General features: G+C 39.6%; 1 protein-coding gene across 13 annotated transcripts in view; it reads left to right on the plus strand.

The window, feature by feature from the left end:
• LOC124797826 (calcium/calmodulin-dependent protein kinase type II alpha chain) overlaps positions 1–22185 on the plus strand; it is a 1017246-nt gene that overhangs the window by 934289 nt on the left and 60772 nt on the right. For 7 of the 13 annotated variants that reach the window (XM_047260890.1, XM_047260910.1, XM_047260900.1 and 4 more), the window contains one exon: positions 11553–11628. In XM_047260890.1, coding sequence (XP_047116846.1) covers positions 11553–11628 — 76 coding nt within the window. Of the gene's footprint in view, positions 1–115; positions 179–11552; positions 11629–22185 lie in introns of all 13 variants that reach the window. The other 6 variants (XM_047260866.1, XM_047260884.1, XM_047260920.1 and 3 more) reach the window with 1 other exon arrangement.

The raw sequence follows: 22185 nt of genomic DNA on the forward strand, positions 1-22185 counted from the left end.
TTGTTTACATTTTAGTAACATGTATTGTATGTTGGTGGTCCCATAAACTGGAAGATTTCTGCATTGTATATATTTATATATTTTTTCTAATCTTTTGGGTGATCATTACTTGTAGAGATAAGGATTCTGTGCCCAAACAAGACTTGCTCCCAGCTATCAACAAACTCTTATGGATCAGGTAAGATAGATAGTGTGCCATAAGCAGAAACTGCATAAAAATAATTTGTTATATTTCATTCTTTGTATGTGGGTCTTTGAAATTGCACGCTTTGACGTTATTTTATTATGATTTGACATAAGCCTATTTTTTAAAAAAGATTAACAGTGTTACTGTAGTTGAGCATTTTGCTGAAGAGCAGTACATGACACTGAATCTTAATATAAATTTAAGAGTCTAGTTCATATATTTTTCTGTTGACAGTGAGTTTGTTTCAGTATCTCTGACTTGATTTTTGTTTCATTTCACTATTGATGAAAGTAAAACATGAAAGCAGATAAAAATAAGCCAAAAGAATTAATTAAGACTGACACATTAAAAATGCAATTATACATGTCCCAAAAACACAATTATTTCTATTACTATTGATCGAATTCTCATTGTCATTTAGCCATCTACATTTACAAACAACATCTTTCAATTTTTCTTTATATCACTTGGTCTGCACTTTACAAATTGCAGCTTTGTATTATACAAATTAATATAATGATGTGCACAGTAGCCATACAAACTCTTTGTCAACTACTATAGTTGGAGTCACGGATGATGGTGGTTGAGTTTATGCTTGTTCTGTGCACCTACGTCATGCAATCTCCAACAGCCAGTGAACATTCAGTACTGTTTTGAGTGCTGTCCTGTGAATTTTATTGCCAATGTGAGCGTTAAACATGATTGTAGCATGTTATTTAGTGAATTTTTATTCCATTCGTTGTGAGTTGTCATTGCTGATGATGGTGGTAAGGGGCAAATTCTACATAAGCTAGTGAGAGACATAATGTGGAGGATACATGCTTTTTTCATGCACAAAGCATGTATATGTGCATATCACAACTGCCCCTTGGAACTAGCAACAATGCAGTCTCTATCCATGACTCGAGCTGTGAGAATTGCTATTGTTCATGAATCAGACTATAAAGTTAAATACAAACATTATTTTTGTGTCTTTGGCCAAATGGTGTAACAGTTAGTGATTGGATTGACATATTTCAGTAACATATCTTTATTTATTTATCATGAACTAATTCATTACAGCTTTAGATGAAGAAACTCCACACTTTAGTACAATTAAAAGTTCTTAGTGTTTCATTTGACAGTGTTGTAACATATGTGAAAAGAACACATTGCTTGTGAAATCTTCTATCGAAACCATGCAGAAATATTGGTTCCCTGTTATATACATTTACAAACGGAAGCTTTTTGTTGTTCATGCCACAGGGCCTGAAGATTACTCTATTGAGGAGTCGGGACAGGAGGCCTAAATAAAAAGCTATCAAAATAATGGATGTCAGAATATTATTTTTACAATTTATCAACCAGCTGCAGTCCCATACTCCATAATTGAAAGATGGAGCTACATTTACTTTTAAATGAAAGTCCATCTTGATTATGTGTAGCAGGTGCCCATTACAATGAAGTCCACTGCAGTGGTGATGATTTGGGAGATGCAGAGGATGATCAGCAGCACTCTATCACATGGCTGTTAGCTCATGGGTTGTTGAGATGCAGGTATGGTCTTCAGGAGTGACTAATGAATGTCCAGCAGATGATTATCAGGGCAAAGGCACGACACGGTACTGTCTGATGGGTAGCGACACTTGTCGTCATCTGAACTGTAGTATCAAGGTGGCAGGTCAGTCTGGAGCCCAGAATGGAATTCTGGCAGCTGGCTATCAGTCTGGAGTTCAGAGTGTAATTCATTGTCAAGGGACTGACCAGTGACATAAGTATTTAGCAGTATATGAAAACAGGCATGGTGTCATGTGGACATATTACCAAAAAAAATGCAAATAGGTGTCTGCAACTGCAGTGCTGTTTACTGTGACTTGCGCACCATGTATCAGCATGGCTTGTATCTGCAGATGCTGTGGTGGATGCAGGAGACTTGATGATAAACAGTCCAGCAAATCTTCTATAAAGAAACAACCACTCAAGGTTAAGCAGAGGCCACACCCGGTCCACAAAGCACATCCGTGAACGTGGTGCCTGAGTATGTCGGTGGCCCAGCCCTACATTTATTACAATCCTTCCCAATTAAGAGAGATTCTACAACCATCTCACAGAAGTGAAGCACCCAAGGGAGGAGGCACTGAGCAGTCACTCAAGGCCTGGAAGTACACACAACAGAATTGGCATCGCCAGTGGAGATGACCTGGCCAGCCACAGTATGGCTGCAGAGGAAGCAGCAGTGGCAACAGTGGCCAGGAGCAGTGTTTTGCAGCACAGGGATAGCTTCAGACAAACTAGAGTTAACATGATCAGTTCTTGCATGTCAGGATGGATCTGAGTCTTCCTGTGGGCTTGTTAAGGTCTGGAGATGGTTTGGGAGACAGGGAGACATGTTGGAAAGTGGTAGAAAGACCAGCGGTGGACATATTCACAGTCCTTTATTCGATCGTTCAACATGACTCTTACATGAACATGAACAATTCCTTAATTAGGCCATCTGGTTAGTACAGTCATTCAAGAGTATTTCCTTCTTCACGTAATATTCCATACTGGGTGGCAGGCACAGTCATGACCAATGGCAAAGGGAGGTGAGCTGCTAACTCGATGGAGTGTTGACCCTGTGTGCTGACTCAGTGACAGTTACATGGTTGCCTTGTGTGTGTTCATATAGCTGTGGTGTGGAGCAAGGCCTGGCAGCAGTGTCTACCATCACAGCAGGCCTGAATGATGACAAGCTGGTTCAGCCATGGTTAAATACTGTTTCCCCCTGATCATTCCATGATAACAGCAGTGTTTTTAGATTATATTGAAGCATCTGGAGCATATCAATGAGTGGAAGGTATGGCATAATTTGCAGTTGTTCAATCAAGTGGGGGTGGTTGAACTGGCCACTGGGATGACCATGGGGGCAGCCACAACAGGTCTGGCAGTGACCAGAGGGCAAGCCATGATAGAACCAATGAGAGAGCTGGTGTCAGCAGCAACAGGTCTAGTGAGGACAGAAGGGCCAGTCATGATTACTGGACTGATGCCTAAGGGTCAGCGACAAGTGGGTCAACATCTGATGGTGTCACAAGCAAGGGCTGGGCAAATACTGGAAGACTTCCATCAGAGAACACCATGAACAAGCAACTTATTGCCACATGGCATTACAACATGGTAAGCAAATTTGATGGAAGGTGGCCCAGCTTACCACACACAACCCCTGGACACCCTGTGTGAACACTCGTCCTGATCATTCCCACTTGAACACTGTGGGAAAGACTGTAGAACCTGAGTGAGTGGGGAAACAATCTGCAGCAGGTCCAGAAATTCCTGACTCCAGAATCGAAGGGCCTATGGAAACTATAGCTCCAGACATAGTAAACAGAAAACATTCAGACCCACACGAGAATACACGGAGAAGAAAGGCAACTTGAACACATGCAGAAATACGAGGAATACACCAAGGAACCACTGAACTCAAAACAGACCAACAACATCAAGAGACTGCACATTGAACCAACACATGAATGGACTTTCTGACCTATGCTGAAGAGAGAACTTTGCCAAGAACTTGCATTTACCGAGAAATGTGAATACCAATTGCAAAACAAATGCCTACCAAAAGTGATACAGCTGCACAAATAAATGTAGACATGGAACCCAATAAAGCAACTGTCCATGTCTAGCGCATGGGCGGGCACACCTCACTCAGTAGTAAGATTTGTGTACTGGCTGTCACAACACAGTAAACATGAATATACTGCACCATCAAGACAAAGTAGCAAACAGGTGAAAATGTAAGTTTTTGAAAATACACAAACAAGAGAGAGAGAATGAAATCTTGCTCCAGCAAAAATGAATGAAGTCACATCAGGAAACACTGAAATACACTACAGAGCAGCCTCGTGTTCCCTGTGCTGTGTGGACATGGCCATGCTTGGGAAGAAGGCTGGGCAAAGCTGCATTGTACAGGTGAAATGCAATATGCCATGGCAGCACCTGGCTCAGTGTGAATGAAGGCAATGGCCACTTAGTGGACGAGACTAAGAGCTGGCACTGCAGCCAGTCACAAATGGGAAGACAGCTTCATCACCACTGTAGTATAAGGTGGACGAGAGAAGAGCACAGTATCATGAATCTATTATCCTCATCACCACTGTTACATACTTGGTTGAGTGGTGCAACAGGTTGATACTGATTTCACGCATTGCAGTAACAACTCTTTTTTTTATTAACCATGAACTACACTCAATGAATCTCTATAGGAAAGCCCATACTTGAGTAGAACTTAAAAGTGTGTAACAGGTGCTAACTATGACAAAGTCCACAATTGTCAATAGTGGTGATGAGTTGGGAGGTGCAAAGGATGATCAGTGTTACTGTACCACCTGGCTGTGAGTTTGTGGGCCATCAAGACACAAGTCTGGTCTTCATGGATATCCAGCAGCTGATGATCCTGGAAAATGCTTGAGATGGCACTGCCTGGTGGGTAGTGGCAGTGGCAGGCATTTTGGTCTAAAGTGTAGACTCGAGATGGCTGACGGGCAGTCTAGAGCCTGAAACAGAACTCCAACAGATGGCAATCAGACTGGAGTTCAGAGCGTAGCTCACTATGGAGGGGCTGACCAGTGACATAGGTAATCACCAGCAGAGGAATACAGGACTGATGTCACATGCATACATGACCACACAAATAGATGCCTGCAACTGCAGCACTGATTAGCCCAACCTATATGCCACTAATAGGCATGGCTTACACCCCTAGATGCTGTGGCAGCTCCAGGAGGTTCAACAGTGAATCTTCTGATGACAAACAATCTCTCAAGGTAAAGTGGGGGTGTACCTGGTCCACGGAGTACATCTGTGAGTGTGGTGGCTGAGTGTCCAGAAGCCCAGCTTCTATATACAACAGTTATACATCACATTCTATGTTTCATTCATCCTGAAATACAGAATATATAGTAAAATGCAATTACAGAAATTATTTGGTTTCTCATACTGGTTTCCAGAATGTTGAATAAATATAATGACAATTATCAGTTGTCATGGTAGGAAAAGAGAGAGAGAGAAAGGGAAAGGGGGGGGGGGGGAGGTCAGACTTCTGTAAAGTGTTTAGATAATTTCTGCTAACAGACCCCCTTATGGCCTTAATGTTCTCCATACCTCACTTTTGTTTAAATACCACTTACCAGATTAATGACAGTTGCTCTGCAACAGTGTAAATAAAACTGATTTCCTGTGAACAGGCTGGTGGCTCCAGTATGAAAAAATGCCCTAGTAAATATAAAGTTTTCACAAAATAATGCTCACTTACCAGAGGATGGAGAAAAAGATTAAGTAGAAAATATTGATAAAGTGTAAAGAAGGAAAGAGAATGTCACTCAGGCGCAAAAGACTAATAATGTGTGTAGTACTTTGTTGACTTTATGGGACAAAACCTGGTGAATTTTTCTCAGGAAGCAGTTGCTGTTTCTAGACAGTTGTGATTTTATAATGTCTTATTGTATAGCTGCTGACCTGTCAGTAGTCCTAACTTTCATTGACTGTAGAGCTTCAACTAGCATTTTATTGCATTTATTACTTTCTGACACCAATTCTTTTTATTTGTATATGTGTTTTAAATTAATGCACATGTGTTAAGGTTTTTATGGCAGTGTCATGATGTACATGACTTTAGAGTAAATCTAAGATGTTTAACACATCTGAAAATTCCCTCTGTAATATGATGCAATCTGCAAAGTAATAGCATTTATATAAATTTATGTAATTAAGCATGTAGTTAATATAAAGTGAACACTTTTTGACAGAAAAAATACAATAACTGAAAAAACCAAATTCGAAGAAAAGGATTCATATGCCTATCAGCTGACATAGAGTTTACAAATCATGAAATTTTCTGGATTGCATACAAACAGTTATTCAAAAGATGAACTATTGTTTACCTTTAGTAGAGTGGAGTGCTGATTCACTCTTGGTGACATAAAAAGTGGAGATCAGTGCTAGTTAGGCTTTCAAACTTTTTTTTTTTTTTTTTTACAGGAAGTTCAACAATATACATAAATGCACTTCTCATGCTATGGCACGTTTTTGTCTATTGACTACTTCCTGCTCTGAATAGCAGCTGAAGTTTGAAATGCCAACATAAACTACACTTTTCTATACTTCTTATGTGCACATCAGTCACTCAACACTTCATCTTAAATCATTATTTGATATTATGAGATAGAAGAGAGAAACTTGCAATCTGTATATTTCTCTTTCATGGAACACTGCATTATTTTATAAAGAAATATTACAGGTGCTAAGCATATACATCACCAAGTGTTTACAGCAACAGCAGTACTTCATGCATTGGCACCCAATTCTTGACATTATGTTTTGTCCAATCACTATAAATCATGCTGTAGAAAAAGCTTTTCAGTTAACAATATATTCAATTTTCTCATTGTCCCATATATGTATAATTGTGGTAATAACGAATGCCTAGATTCCTCTCTGTGAACTATTATTAGTCTACATTTTTGTTTAAAATCTCAAGGACAGTGATATGTAAAGTGCTGAAGAGCATTTTCAGATTTATTGAGATTTTGAGCATTTCTGTTAAACCTTCATGTGACCCAAAAAAGCGTCGAGCTTGTACAGATAACACACACATCAGCAATATTCCATTATTTGTTGTAAACGTATTTTGCATTTCATTTGTAAACTACAGTTTCCCAGTAAGGTTTCCTACACATAAATTGAACCACACCATTTGTTTTCTCTACCACTGAACCTATATATTCATTTTTCATCACACCCTTGTGCATTGTTACTTGTGAATTACTATATAGGTACTACAGTTTTAGATTTCATAATGTGCAAAACTTTACATATTTTTGCATTAAAAGCTAGTTGCTAATCTTTTTACTGGAATCATGCTTTACAATGATCTTGGGTGGATATTGCCTAGGTTTCATCAGATAACACTTACAGATAACAGTGTCATATGTGAAAAGCTTTAGGTTTCAACAAGTATTATCCACTAAATTGGAGACCTATCATATGTCCCTTTAGCACACTCCAGTCATAATACTTTATTGTGTTCTACCTGTCAATATGTTATCAGGGCAGTTGCAAATATGGCTAGAAGAGTAAACATGTTGAAGCATGGAGAAAAGATTTAGAGTAAAAGCTAATGACAACAAGATAGGATAACAATAGCAGGGGACTAGAAGAGTATAAATATGAAATCTGAAATAGAAATTGGGATACTTCCAAACTAAGGAAAGATCTGAAAGGAGTCTTAGTTTCCATGTAGGCTGTATCAAACATGAGTCACAATTACACTACTGGCCATTAAAATTGCTACACCAAGAAGAAATTCAGATGATAAACTGGTAGTCATTGGAAAAACATATTATACTAGAACTGACGTGTGATTACATTTTCACACAATTTGGGTGCATAGAACCTGAGAAACCAGTACCCAGAACAACCACCTCTGGTCGTAGTAACGGCCTTAATACACCTGGGCATTGAGTCAAACAGAGCTTGGATAGCGTGTACAGGTACAGCTGCCCATGCAGCTTCAACATGATACCACAGTTCATCAAGAGTAGTAACTGGCATATTGTGATGAGCCAGTTGCTTGGCCACCATTGACCAGACGTTTTCAATTGGTGTGAGATCTGGAGAATGTGCTGGCCAGGGCAGGAATTGAACATTTTCTGTATCCAGAAAGGCCCGTACAGGACCGGCAACATGCGGTCGTGCATTATCCTGCTGAAATGTAGGGTTTCGCAGGGATCGAATGAAGGGTAGAGCCACGGGTCATAACACATCTGAAATGTAATGTCCACTGTTCAAAGTGCCGTCAATGGGAACAAGAGGTGACTGAGACATGTAACCAATGGCACCTCATACCATCACACCGGGTGATCCGCCAGTATGGCGAAGACGAATACACACTTCCAATGTGCGTTCACCGCGATGTCGCCAAACACGGATGCGATCATCATGATGCTGCCAACAGAACCTGGATTCATCCAAAAAAATGACGTTTTGCCATTCAGTTTGTTGTTGAGTACACCATCACAGGCACTCCTGTCTGTGATGTAGCGTCAAGGGTAACGACAGCCATGGTCTCCGAGCTGATAGTCCACGCTGCTGCAAACGTTTTCAAACTATTCATGCAGATGGTTGTTGTCTTTTAAAAGTCCCCATCTGTTGACTCAGGGATCGAGACATGGCTGCACGATCCGTTACAGCCATGCGGATAAAATGCTTGTCATCTCGACTGCTAGTGATACGAGGCTGTTGGGATCTAGCACGGCATTCCATATTACCCTCCTGAACCTAACGATTCCATATTCTGCTAACAGTCATTGGATCTCGACCAACGCGAGCAGCAATGTCGCTATACGATAAACCGCAATCGCGATAGGTTACAATCCGACCTCTATCAAAGTCGGAAACGTCATGGTCCGCATTCCTCCTCCTTACACAATGCATCAAAACAACGTTTCACCAGGCAACGCCGGTCAACTGCTGTTTGTGTATGAGAAATCGGTTGGAAACTTTTCTCATGTCAGCACGTTGTAGGTGTCGCCACCGGCGGCAACCTTGTGTAAATGCTCTTAAAAGCTAATCATTTGCATATCACAGCATCCTCTTCCTGTCAGTTAAATTTCGCATCTGTAGCACGTCATCTTCATGGTGTAGCAATTTTAATGGCCAGTAGTGTAAATTCATATGACAGATCAGAATTTTAACTCAGGATAATTATCACCTAGTTGATTCATCATTGTATTGCTCACACATTGGTTCTTTATCTACAGCAGGAGACCACCTTGTCTCCACCCATTTTGAACTCCACATGAGCTCACTTGTGGCATTCTATAAGAAATGATGTTGCGAAGACTGCAACTTCTGATGACATCATTGTTGTCACTTATGCATTGTATTCACTGCTCCAGTGCCCTTTTTCCCAGTGTCACTAATGTCTCAGCAATTGAGAATGGTCTCAGTGGAATTTTCAGTGAATTACAAGAGGTCAGTAGTGAGTTGAAGTTTCTAGTAAGTTGGCAAAGCTTCCTCAGTGGCTCAATAGGAAGAGACTAATCACGAAAGGGAGGTGTCAGAATTTAAGTCCCTGTTATCAGACTAACAAAAAAAATGTGAAGTCAGATAAAATAACTAAACTTGCTCTAGTGAAAGTATTACGAAATACTAAATCCATTTTGCTATAATAAATATTTTATTTTTCTAAAAAAGTTATTATTATGTGACAAGAAAGGAAGGAGGAGGATTGATCCATGTAGAGAAATAATCTTTCTCAGGATGGTTGAGCCAAGAGAGAGGAATAACACTAAACACAGTAAATTTAGATTCTAAGATTCTGCCCAACAGTATCAGTCTCCCCCCCCCCCTTTCCATCTCAAAAAAAAAAAAAAAAAAAAAAAAGCTCTACACTACTATAACAATCAGGCATTGAACCAGCTATCCTGTCAGTATTTCCATGTATGTTTGCAAATGAGGGATTTTTTTCTTTTCACAGGGCACTGTACAATCCATCAAAGTTTGGTTCTTATATTCTTGGCATCTTTTTTTTTTTTTTTTTTTTTTTTTTTATTTATTTATTTTTTTTTTATTATGAATTTGGCCAGCTATGGACCGCAGCTTTGGCATCTTTATATCCGTTATATTTTTAAATCTGTTACTGTGAAAACAGCGAGGGGTCTTTGTTGGATATTTTGCTTTATTCTTCTTATAAGTTATTAAGAGATTTATTGTGATAGTCAAAATTCTTTGACAGAAACAAAAACAAAAAGAAGAAAGGAGACTACTCACAAACAGATGAAGGATGCTTGCATACACACATGTAACAAATCATAAAATCATACTAGCTTTTGAGATTTCACTCTTTTTCTGCTGTCAGTAAAAACAAACACACACACACACACACTTACTTTTTGGTGATATCAGTAGCATTCATTGTTTCCACAGTTATTCTAGATTTTTTTTCTGTTGCTGCTGAGAACCACATGTTGTCTCCTCTTGTGCCTTACCTCTCTTTCCATACAACTATTTGCCCATGTTCATAAACATTAGTGTCATCTCAGTCACAGTATATGAGTGTGTGTGTGTGTGTGTGTGTGTGTGTGTGTGTGTGTGTGTGTGTGTGTGTGAGAGAGAGAGAGAGAGAGAGAGAGAGAGAGAGAGAATGATTTTTTCACTGCGTGTAACATATAAGTGAAAGCTATAACTTTTATGAACTATATGTGTGAGATGTACTCATTGCATGTGTCATATGATCAAGACCAATAGATCACTAGAGGATTTTTGCTATTTGATTCGAAAAAAAGGATAATAAATTTACTCATTGTATAGAAGGCTATACATGAAATTCACTTTAGTCTAAATTAAGTCAGCTTTTGAGCCCTAATCACTGACAGAAATTTTAGTGTCAGCTTAGTTTTTCTTTGTTACTGATTGCATATGTTTTGTAAGACATTGTAAATACATATGATAAATTTATTTGATTTGTTAAGCATGGTGTCATCTGTGTTTAATTGCTGTTACACAGTGTCTATCACGGTTGTTTAGATGATCTGCTTGAATGTTTTAGTAGAAAGAAATTGTTTTCTCTTTCTTTCAGCTGTTATAGTTCTCCTTTTTTATGCTTTTATGATACATTCTTCCTGCTTGTGAACCTCTTCTTCCATTAGGTATACAGTGTTGTCCAGTTTCCTGCCAGGTGCCATCATCGGCGAAGACTTGGTGTAAATTTCAAAATTAGTTTATTGATACATTATGATACTCAGTACAGTTTATTTATTTGAGACTTTTTCAATATATTGATAATGATATGGAAAATTTGACCTATAAATGTTTGATTTGTTTAAGATGCCTTGGGAATAAATTGGCAATAAAATTAATAAGTTATTTCTTTGTGAAATTGAACCTCTAGCTAGCAGTTTTCATCCTTGAGGTTTAGAAGGAAATTAATTTTCTGTGATGCCAGCTGACATTGCTGTATTAAGAAATTAATAGTGTAGGGTTTACTGGCACTGGAATTCACACCCAAAGCTTTTATATGTGTAGCATATTTGTCAGTGTGTATTTATGCTATTTTTGTATGCATTATTCTGTTTATTATTGAACCATGAGTGGTTGCAGTCTTGATTGTTTGTTTGATGTTGCAACCTTGTTGGCATTTATTTTTTCATTCTGCATTATTGCTTATGATGATCATGATGTTGTTTTTTTTTTGTCTTCTGTTTGTGTTTTCTTTCTTGTATGGAGTGCTTCTTTATGTGTATGTGTGTTATGTGGATTCTTTTTTTGTGGCATACTTGTTTCACTAATCAGAATTTCAAACAATAGGATAAAAGTTGTTGACATTATTTTACTTCTTTTGCAGCCCGTAAGCAAGAGATAATCAAAATGACAGAACAGTTGATAGAAGCAATCAGCACAGGTGATTTTGAAGCATACACGTAAGTGTATTTATAAACAATGTTTCAGTGTCAAATGTTAACTATCTTCTTTAAGAGTGTATCTTTAAACTCATGCAGCATGTTTAATGTTAATGGAAGAGCTTAATTTTTTTATACTAGCTTCCTCATTCTCAAAAATATTTTTGAAGGCACTTGATTAATTTCTCTGTGAACTGTAATTTGACCACACCGTAACATACATCAAACTATGGAACTGTAATTTACACTCACTGTAACATATATCAAACTTGCTCCCCTTCTAACAGCCGTGTACCGCAAGTTTCTAGAGGAACGGAAGGTTCCAAATGATTGGAAAAGAGCACAGGTAGTCCCAGTCTTCAAGAAGGGTCGTCGAGCAGATGCACAAAACTATAGACCTATATCTCTGACATTGATCTGTTGTAGAATTTTAGAACATGTTTTTTGCTCGCGTATCATGTCATTTCTGGAAACCCAGAATCTACTCTGTAGGAATCAACATGGATTCCAGAAACAGTGATTGTGAGAGACCCAACTCGCTTTATTTGTTCATGAGACCCAGAAAATATTAGATACAGGCTCCCAGGTAGATGCCATTTTCCTTGTTTTCCGGAAGGCGTTCGATACAGTTCCGCGCTGTCATCTGGATAAACAAAGTAAGAGCCTACAGAATATCAGACCAGCTGTGTGGCTGGATTGAAGAGTTTTTAGCAGACAGAACACAGCATGTTGTTCTCAATGAAGAGACGTCTACAGACGTTAAAATAACCTATGGCATGCCACAGGGGAGTGTTATGGGACCATTGCTTTTCACAATATATATAAATGACCTAGTAGATAGTGTCGAAAGTTCCATGCGGCTTTTTGTGGATTATGCTGTAGTATACAGAGAAGTTGCAGCATTAGAAAATTGCAGCGAAATGCAGGAAGATCTGCAGCGGATAGGCACTTCGTGCAAGGGGTGGCAACTGACCCTTAACATAGACAAATGTAATGCATTGCGAATACATAGAAAGAAGGATCCTTTATTGTATGATTATATGATAGTGGAACAAACACTGGTAGCAGTTACTTCTGTAAAATATCTGGGAGTATGCATGCGGAACAATTTGAAGTGGAATGATCATATAAAATTAATTGTTGGTAAGGCGGGTGGCAGGTTGAGATTCATTGGGAGAGTCCTTAGAAAATGTAGTCCATCAACAAAGGAAGTGGTTTACAAAACACTCGTATGACCTATACTTGAGTATTGCTCATCAGTGTGGGATCCGTACCTGGTCGGGTTGACAGACGGGATAGAGAAGATCCAAAGAAGAGTGGCGCGTTTTGTCACAGGGTTATTTGGTAAGCGTGATAGCGTTACGGAGATGTTTAGCAAACTCAAGGGGCAGACTCTGCAAGAGAGGCGCTCTGCATCGTGGTGTAGCTTGCTGTCCAGATTTCGAGAGGGTGCGTTTCTGGATGAGGTATCGAATATATTGCTTCCCCCTACTTATACCTCCCGAGGAGATCACAAATGTAAAGTTAGAGAGATTTGAGTGCGCACGGAGGCTTTCCGGCAGTTGTTCTTCCCGTGAACCATACGCAACTGGACAGTGGCACGTAAAGTGCCCTCCGCCGCACACCGTTGGGTGGCTTGCGGAGTATAAATGTAGATGTAGATGTAGAAACTATGGAACCAAATATTTCCACTTCAGGGAAACCTTATGGATAGTGTAATTTTTGTAATGCATTGGGTTTAATGAGAGCAGCTCAGCTACATTAAATAAGAAGCTGACAAGATATAAAAATAATCTGTTGCATTAGTTCATGGGTGTCATGTCAGATAATTAGAAAGAAACACAATATTTCAGCTAGACAACTTCACGTCATCTTCAGGTGGTATCTGATCTGTTATTGTAGTGGCTCATCAGTGTTTGTGATGGCTCACTAGAAAAGTGCAGGAACCAAGGGGTGAAGCAATAATTTCACATCCAGTGCCCCCTACCAGAGAAATAGGCCAGAGTCTTTGCAACCACAATGCAATAAAAGTGCAGCTGCAACTTGACTACTGTCAAATATAATAACTTGCTAGTCAGCAACTTCATAAAAGATATTACTTCAGAAGGGAATGATGTAAACACATTCAGCATAAAATTCATTTTTGATAATGCAGTTGAGATGTAGCAGAAAACTTAAAATCAAGCAAAAGGCAGGAGGTTGCAGAGGGGTAACCAAATTAAATTCATGTTGGAGTCATGTTACATGTATGTTGAACTTTGTAACTTTGGATTTAACTGCTACTGAAAGCTACAAATATTATGTAACATGATACATTTCTGTAAACTAACATGTAAGTACAAGGATGATGTCCTTGTCTTAAAACAATGGACCAGAAATGTAAGATACATTAAAAATCAAAATGAATCAAAATGGATAAATAAAATGGGGTACAGCTTTTGAAGTGTGGAGAAATAGTCATTAAATCAGACAAACTTACAAGAGGGACAGAACTTTGCTAAGTGTGATTATGTAAAATTAGGTGGGACTTATGTATCAGATGTTTTTTGATCTGAAGAATTTCCATCAAACTTTGTTTTTCAAGTAGAGGACCTGAGGCTGCTTGGCTGTGACATGCAGTCAGACTTCCTAACTTTTACCTAAATTTATACTTGGCCAATCAAAGTGCAGCTAATTTGCCCGGTTGGTCAGCGTAAGACTTATAGCAGTAACAAAATGTAATATTAAATGTACCACCCATGTCTATTAACCGTGTCTTGTGTGTACTACTGAAAATCTATTTCATTGTTCATTAAATAGAAAATTTTATAGTTTCAAAAATTCAAAATAACATTAGTGAAAATTCCTGGATGGAATAATACATAAAATAAAGGAAAGACAACTACTTACCTGTAGCAGACTAATGTGTGGCACATAGAAAGCTGCCACAGAAAACATTATTTATCCTTGCTTTTGAGCACTTGCTTTTTTCTTCAGCAAAACACACACACTCTCACACACACACACACACACACACACACACACACACAGGCATGGTGAGAGTGACTGTTGATTATCAATAGCAACTGCCTGGGCAGATGGAAGTAGGAAGGGAGTAGGAAAGGTTGCATGAGGCGAGGAGTAGGTAGCTGGATAGTGTGAAGCCGATGTTTGGACAGGTGATTCATGCACAATGAGATGAAATGAGTCCAGAGGGTAGAGCATATAATAGGTAGAGAAAAGGGGAGGGGAGGAGGGAAGGAGAGAGATGAAGCTAGAAGTGAAGAGTGAATCAGAGAGGGAAGAGAGAAAGGGTGATGAATGGAAAAGGGGGTAGAGGGGGAGGAAGGAAGAGCAGATGGACATTCACACACACACACACACACACACACACACAACACACACACACACACACACAGAGAGAGAGAGAGAGAGAGAGAGAGAGAGGGAATGTGAAAATGCTAGCATGATGGAGGAGGAAGAGTGGTGGGAGGAGGCAGTACATGATCAGGATGGGGAAAGATTGGTGTGGGCAGAAGATTAAAGGGAAAAGGTAAGCAGAGACAGTCGAAAAAAGGTTATTGTATGTTTAGACCAGGGAGACTGTGAGAGCACAGGATATGCTATAGAGAGATTCCCACCTGTGTAGTTCAGGGAAACCAGTGCTAGAAGGGAGTAACCAAATGACCCGCATAGTGAAGCAGCTGATGAAGTCATTTGGATACCCCATTCCACACTAGTTTCTCTGAACTATGCGGGTTAGAATTGTCTCTTCAGCATATCCTACACTCTCGCAGTCCTCCTGGCCTAAACCTATTCTAACCTGTTTCCCACTGCCTTACCTTACCTTTTTCAAGCTCTCTTCTGTACACACCACTCCACCCCCTCTCAGATAATGTACTGCCTTCTCCCACCAATCTTCCTTGGCCCACTTCCTCTCTCATGTGGGTATTCTCTCTCTCTCTCTCTCTCTCTCTCTCTCTCTCTCTCCCTCTCCCTCCCTTCCCCTTTTCCACCACTTCCCTTTCTCTGTTCCCTCCCTGTCTCCCCCTTCATCTCCTTTCCTCCTGTTCCTCCCTCCAAGAAAGTGTTCCTATTCATTGCTGGTGACTGTAATGAGTTCTTGTGAGTTTCATTCCCATTAATATTGTTGATGACAATAGGAGAGAAGAGAGAGGATGAAGCACAGTGGGAACACAAAGCCATCTTCTTTCAAATAATACCAAACAAGCTATTGCTACTTAATGTCCACATCCGAGGGATGAACCGTTATCAACAGTTTCATATGGCTTTGTTCCACAAGACACTGCAGATAAAGTTGGAATTTTACATCTGGATGTGGCTTCAGGTGTGATGCTCAGGAACTGTATTCCATCACCTCTCCTTCACTTTCCACCCAAATAGAGGTGGTGATACTTTCACCACCAAAGTTTGAAGCCTCCAAATCAAGAGCCACAGCCCTATTTTGTATTAACCCTTCTGTGGGCACAGCTTTCATACTTCCATGAGTGGGTGTGTTGCGGCTTTTGCACCGCAATTAGTTTTACATTTTTAACCTAAGGAAAGATAATCATCCCAGCAGTAATAAACAGGTAAAATGCATCAATTTCTTTTTCCGTAATTTCAGCTCTTGCTTTTAGACCTGGCAAAATTTTTACGATGTTCTTGACCTTGGTTTTATGAGAAGGAAGTGGTTCACTTATCCAAATAGTTTCTTTATCTTTTCTTACATAAAATTGTTAATCCTCTGTTTGTTGTCTCCCATCTTCAACCAGGTGATCATCTGTTACCTCTGTTGATTGTTTGGAGTCACTGCTGTGGTTTTCTTCTTCAATAACTTCCTCTTCTGACTCAGATTGAAGTGAATCTGACAATTCTTGTAATTCTTCTTCTGACAATTCTCACAGTACTTTCTCATAGTCTTCAGGATGTACAATTAGACGGTGCCTGTCAAATGCCTTCTTTTTTTCCATTTCCACACTTTTATGAGATGTAATGAAACACATGTTTTTGTAAAAGTAATATATTGTAGCAAATCAATATCCAAGACTGTAAAAAGTAATGAAAATTGCATATGGCAGCTTTGATTCAATTTTAATATTCATTATATGCTACCATAAAAGAAAGATTGCCTTGAGGTGAAAGAAAAACACAACTATAGAAAATACTTGCATCACAAGGTGCGTAGCGGCAAACATACCGCAAATGCAACACTCACCTGAAAGCATGAATAGCACAGATGTAGTAAGTGGTGACATCCGTTGTGAACAACAAATATGTATCTGGATGTGGATGCAACTGTAATGCTATCTGTGATACTAACAGAAAACTAATTCTTGGTGATATCTGGCTATCTGCAGCAGGCACGCCCTCCAAAAGGTTAATGAGCTTATCTAAATCTAATCTAATCTAATCAGCAGAGACCATTCAATATTTTGATCATACTTTTGGCAACTTGTTCTAAGTGTGTGAAAGTAGACAAGTATCTGCAAATGTAGATAACTGTGACTGGTTGTAACAATGACAATATTATGAAAGGGATAGACCGATACTCATCATGTAGGGAAGATGTTGAGTTGCAGACAGGCACACTAAAAAGACTGCTCAAGATGTGAGTTCCCAGGCAAAAGCATGAAAACACAGCTCAGACGCATATGACCACTGCCTCTGGCCACTGAGGCCAGACTGGGATTTTCCATTGTTGGGTTGTGTACGATCTCAAGTTAGAATGGTTCACAGAGAAAGTCTGTAAACATTCTATGAAACAAGAATGGGACCATAAATCGAGAGGTGCACCCTTCTCCTCACATCATTGCTTTTACACAGGATTTTGGGACTGCTTACAAGTACAATCTTCTGAAGAGTGCTTTTATTTTCATTGAATTTGTACTTCAAATTCATTTTAAATTTGTACATTCTTTAATAGCAGTGTCTCTTAATGTGTGCACTGTCTTATGTACTATATGTGGATGCTGCCTTGATTAACTTAGTAAAGGATTGGTTTGTGGGAGAGACAATAAAGTACACTTTCATGTAGCAGAATGCAATGGAGTAGAAAAAACTCTTCAAAAGGATGTGTAGGATTTGCAGAAGAGACAGAAAAATCATTAAAAATGAGGCTAGGTTTTGTACCTTTTAGGCATGAAAGAAACTGGGATGTGGGAAAATGTAACATTTAATGAGCATGGAGAGATAGTTTGCATAGATCATTGAGTGTCAAATTGAATAATAAATATGACCTGTTACCTGAAGTAGGAGATGAACAGTGTTATCAGTCAACCAGTAGACAAAATCAGAGTGCAAGAGACTGGTAGGAAGGAGATTTCAGCTAGACTGAAAATTAAGTCAGATGGCAAAAGAAAAGTTTTGCTGCCGAGTAGCAGCCATGGGAGGAGCACAGGCCAACAGTTGTTACAAGAACAAGCAAACTCTGTTATGAAAAATTTGAGAGGAGGGAAGATTGCAATAAGCTTTCTAATTGTTGGATGCAAGGTCCACCAGTTATGCAAAACACCATTTTTTCCAAGTTCCCAAACATGTTCCAGCACCACTGTGCCATCATCTACATCTACATCTACATGATTACTCTGCTATTCACAATAGAGTGCCTGGCAGAGGCTTCAATGAACCACCTTGAATCTGTCTCTCTACTGTTCCACTCTCGAACGGCAAGCGGGAAAAATGAGCACTTAAATTTTTCTATGCGAACCCTGATTTCTCTTATTTTATCATGATGATCATTTCTCCCTATGTAGGTGGGTGCCAACAGAATGTTTTCGCAATTGGAGGAGAAAACTGGTGATTGAAATTTCATGAGAAGATCCCATCGCAACAAAAAACGCCTTTGTTTTAATGATTGCCACTCCACTCCAAGTATCATGTCTGTGACATTATCTCCCCTATTTTGCAATAATACAAAATGAGTTGCTCTTCTTTGTACATTTTTGATGTCATCTGTCAGTCCCACCTGATACGGATCCCACACTGCACAGCAATACTCCAGAATAGGGCAGACAAGCGTGGTGTAAGCAGTCTCTTTAGTAGACCTGTTGCACCTTCTAAGTGTTCTGCCAATGAATCACAGTCTTTGGTTTGCTCTACCCACAATATTATCTATGTGATCGTTCCAATTTAGGTTATTTGTAATTGTAATCCCTAAATATTTAGTTGAATTTACAGCCTTCAGATTTGTGTGACTTACGGCGTAATCAAAATTTAGCTGATTTCTTTTAGTACTCATGTAAATAACTTCACACTTTTCCTTATTCAGGGTCAACTGCCACTTTTCACATCATACCGATATCTTATCTAAATCATTTTGCAAGTCGTTTTGATCATATGACGACTTTACAAGACGGTAAATGACAGCATCATCTGCAAACAATCTATGACGGCTACTCAGATTGACTCCTCTGTCATTAATATAGATCAGGAACAATAGAGGGCCTATAACACTTCCTTGGGGAACGCCGGATATTACTTCTGTTTTACTCAATGACTTTCCGTCTATTACTACAAACTGTGACCTTTCTGACAGGAAATCACGAATCCAGTCACACAACTGAGGCAATACTCAATAGGCACGCAGTTTGGTTAGAAGAGACTTGTGAGGAATGGTGTCGAAAACCTTCTGGAAATCTAAAAATATGGAATCAATTTGATATCCCCTGTCAATAGCACTTATTACTTCATGAGTAAAAAGAAATAGTTGTGTTTCACAAGAACGATATTTTCTGAAACTATGCTGACTATGTGTCAATAAATCATTTTCTTTGTGGTACTTCATAATGTTTGAATACAGTATATGTTCCAAAACCCTACTGCAAATTGATGTTAGTGGTATGGGCCTGTAATTCAGTGGATTACTCCTACTTCCCATCAGTGGGTTTCTGTTTTATTTAATTTCTAATATGAACATTTCTACTAAATGATTACAAAATTATGTGGATATTTAGTTCAAACAATAATTTGTTTCTTTTTGTTAATACGTTTACACTTGTTGTGCATGATTTTTAAGGACCACTTGTGTATTATTTATTACAGGCAGCATGTCACCTGCAAGCAAACAATGTTGATGAGAAATTTTGTTCGGAGTTAACCTTTCATCCAAATGTAATTCAGTTTGTTGCGAAAACTAAATTTGCACATAATTTTGTAATCATTTAATAAAAATGTTCACATTACAGATAAATAAAATGGAAATCCACTGATGCGTGATGCTGAAACAAGTTTGGGAACTTGGAAAAAACGGTGTTTTGCATAACTGGCAGACGTTACATCCTACAATTTTAACTGCAAACATGGTAAACACAAAGAGCTGCAAATCCAAATGATGAATAAACTTTCTAGTTTACACAGCTTTGTGTGTAGAGTTGGCTCCAGTTCTTCTTGTCTAAGAGTCTGATTCTAGAAGCTGAAACTCTTGCATTTTAGGCCCTCATGGTTGAATTGATCTAAATAGATTTGAAGATTGTTGTTGCAGAATTTTTGTTGTTACGGTAATATATTTTGTCACATTTTAGTATATCATCAAGTCTTTTGAATTTTCACTTTAACAAAGCTGAAATTACGTTGTTCACCCAAAATACAAAACATGTCGAGTTTTGTGCCCACGAACTTTGATTTGCAGACAGCATTGGTTTTCTTTTATCATTTGAATAAAATTCTGCAGAATCCCACTGAATGCTTGTCAAAGCTTTCGGCAATAATGTTCTTGGGAAAACACAGTGTTTTGAGTGGTTCAAAATATTCAAAAGTGGTGATTTTGATGTGAGAAATGATGAGTGTGGGAAACCACCAAAAAAACTCGAAGACAACGAATTTCAGGCTTCATTGGCTGAAGATGATACCAAACTCAACAAGAACTTATGGAACAGTTGAATGTGATGCAAAAAGCCATTTCTCTTCAGTTGAAAGGTATGGGAAAGGTGCAGAAAGTGGGAAAATGAACTGAATGAAAGACAACAAGCAAATCGAAAAACCACTTGTGAAATGCTGCTCACCAGATACAAAAGAATGTCATTGTCCCATCGAATAGTGACAAGTGATGAAAAATGGATATATTTTGAGAATCCTAAGCATCATAAATCATGTGTGAATCCAGGCAAACCACTGACGTCCATTGCAAGACCATATTGCTTTGGAAAGAAAACAATGCTCTGTATTTGATGGGATCAGAAGGGTGTCATCTATTATGAGCTGCTAAAACCTGGTGAAACTGCTAATACTGTTTGCTACCAACAGCAAATGATCGATTTAACTTGAGCTTTATGTGAAAACAACAGGAATATGGAAAAAGGCAACACAAAGTCATATTGCTCCATGATGACGCCCCATCACACACAGCTTTATGGGAACAGGATACGAATAGTGGTATACAGAATAAACTGTCCATGGCAGCTCAGATGAGCGACATGAGTCCCCAAAGATTAATGTTGTCTATGGTCAATATGACCTATTGATGCCACACAGCCCCCCCCACCCCCTCCCCCGCAGTACGGAGTATCGCCGCATGTGAGTCTTGACCGAACACCATGTGGGCATCGCCACTGTTGGTGATCATACGAGCTGGTAGATGCACGACTGGGACCTCCACCCCGACTGGGGCGGAGTATGGAGACGGAGTGACTGGAGGCAGGTCCACCTCAAAGTTGTTGAGCCAGCAAGGATGGATGATGCCTGAGAGTAGGTGGGTTGAACGGCGGATGGCGGGGTGTAGGTGTGGCAAGCCCAGATGCTAATCGAACCATCCAGCGAGATGAAGGCACGAATTGTCATTGGCTCGCACTCACGGAGGAGGGTGAGGTTAAGCACAACACTGACATTTAACTGGTCATTGGGTGCAGGGCCACGGTGTCTGTGAGTAGAATGAGAACTCGGTCATCGAGAGTGATGATTGAAATGTCATCCAAGACGTGTGGGGGTACATTGCAGATCAGGGTGACTATGAGAGAGGGTGTCTCCATAGTCGATGAGGTAGCAGCGAAACCCACACACGGGGTGGAGGGTGACATGTCTGAGAACCCTGCGAAAGGCGACTTGGAGGTATCGAGTGAACAAAACAGCGTGGAGGCCCGAGGAAAAACATTGGCGGACTCCACGGCAGAAGGGAGACAGGTGGAGAGTCGCTAGGAGAATCAGACTGAGCCAGCAGATGGACATCAGGGTCCATAAAAGCTGGTTGTGTCTTTGTTACAAAACAGTTTGCGGACTGTCTTTGACGATAATGTCGAAAGTTGTATCACCCTGCCGGAGGACTTTAAGGAGCCGAGATAAGGTGGTTGCAGAGGTTGTCGGACAGAATCGTCTCCCAGCATTACATGGTAGCAAGTGTTGAGAGAGGTTGGCATGTAAGCGTCCGGTGGGGAGTGGCTGATGGGTGGGTGCAGGCATGTATGTTTGAAGTGGGTGCACATGCAACTTATGAAATCCGGGTGGGGGGTACTCTTCAGGTACTTCAGGCTGAATGAGTTTCCCTGGTAGATAAGGGTTCTCCCTGAAAACGAATTCTGAGATAGTTCCCTGTAAGTTAGGCTTGAAAGTTAAATGGAGGCTGAGCAGTACCCCTGGAAATGCTTTGGACCAGAGGCAGTCATGGCA

Source organism: Schistocerca piceifrons, chromosome 1 (assembly GCF_021461385.2).
Source record: "Schistocerca piceifrons isolate TAMUIC-IGC-003096 chromosome 1, iqSchPice1.1, whole genome shotgun sequence".
In the NCBI taxonomy this organism is placed as follows: domain Eukaryota; kingdom Metazoa; phylum Arthropoda; class Insecta; order Orthoptera; family Acrididae; genus Schistocerca; species Schistocerca piceifrons.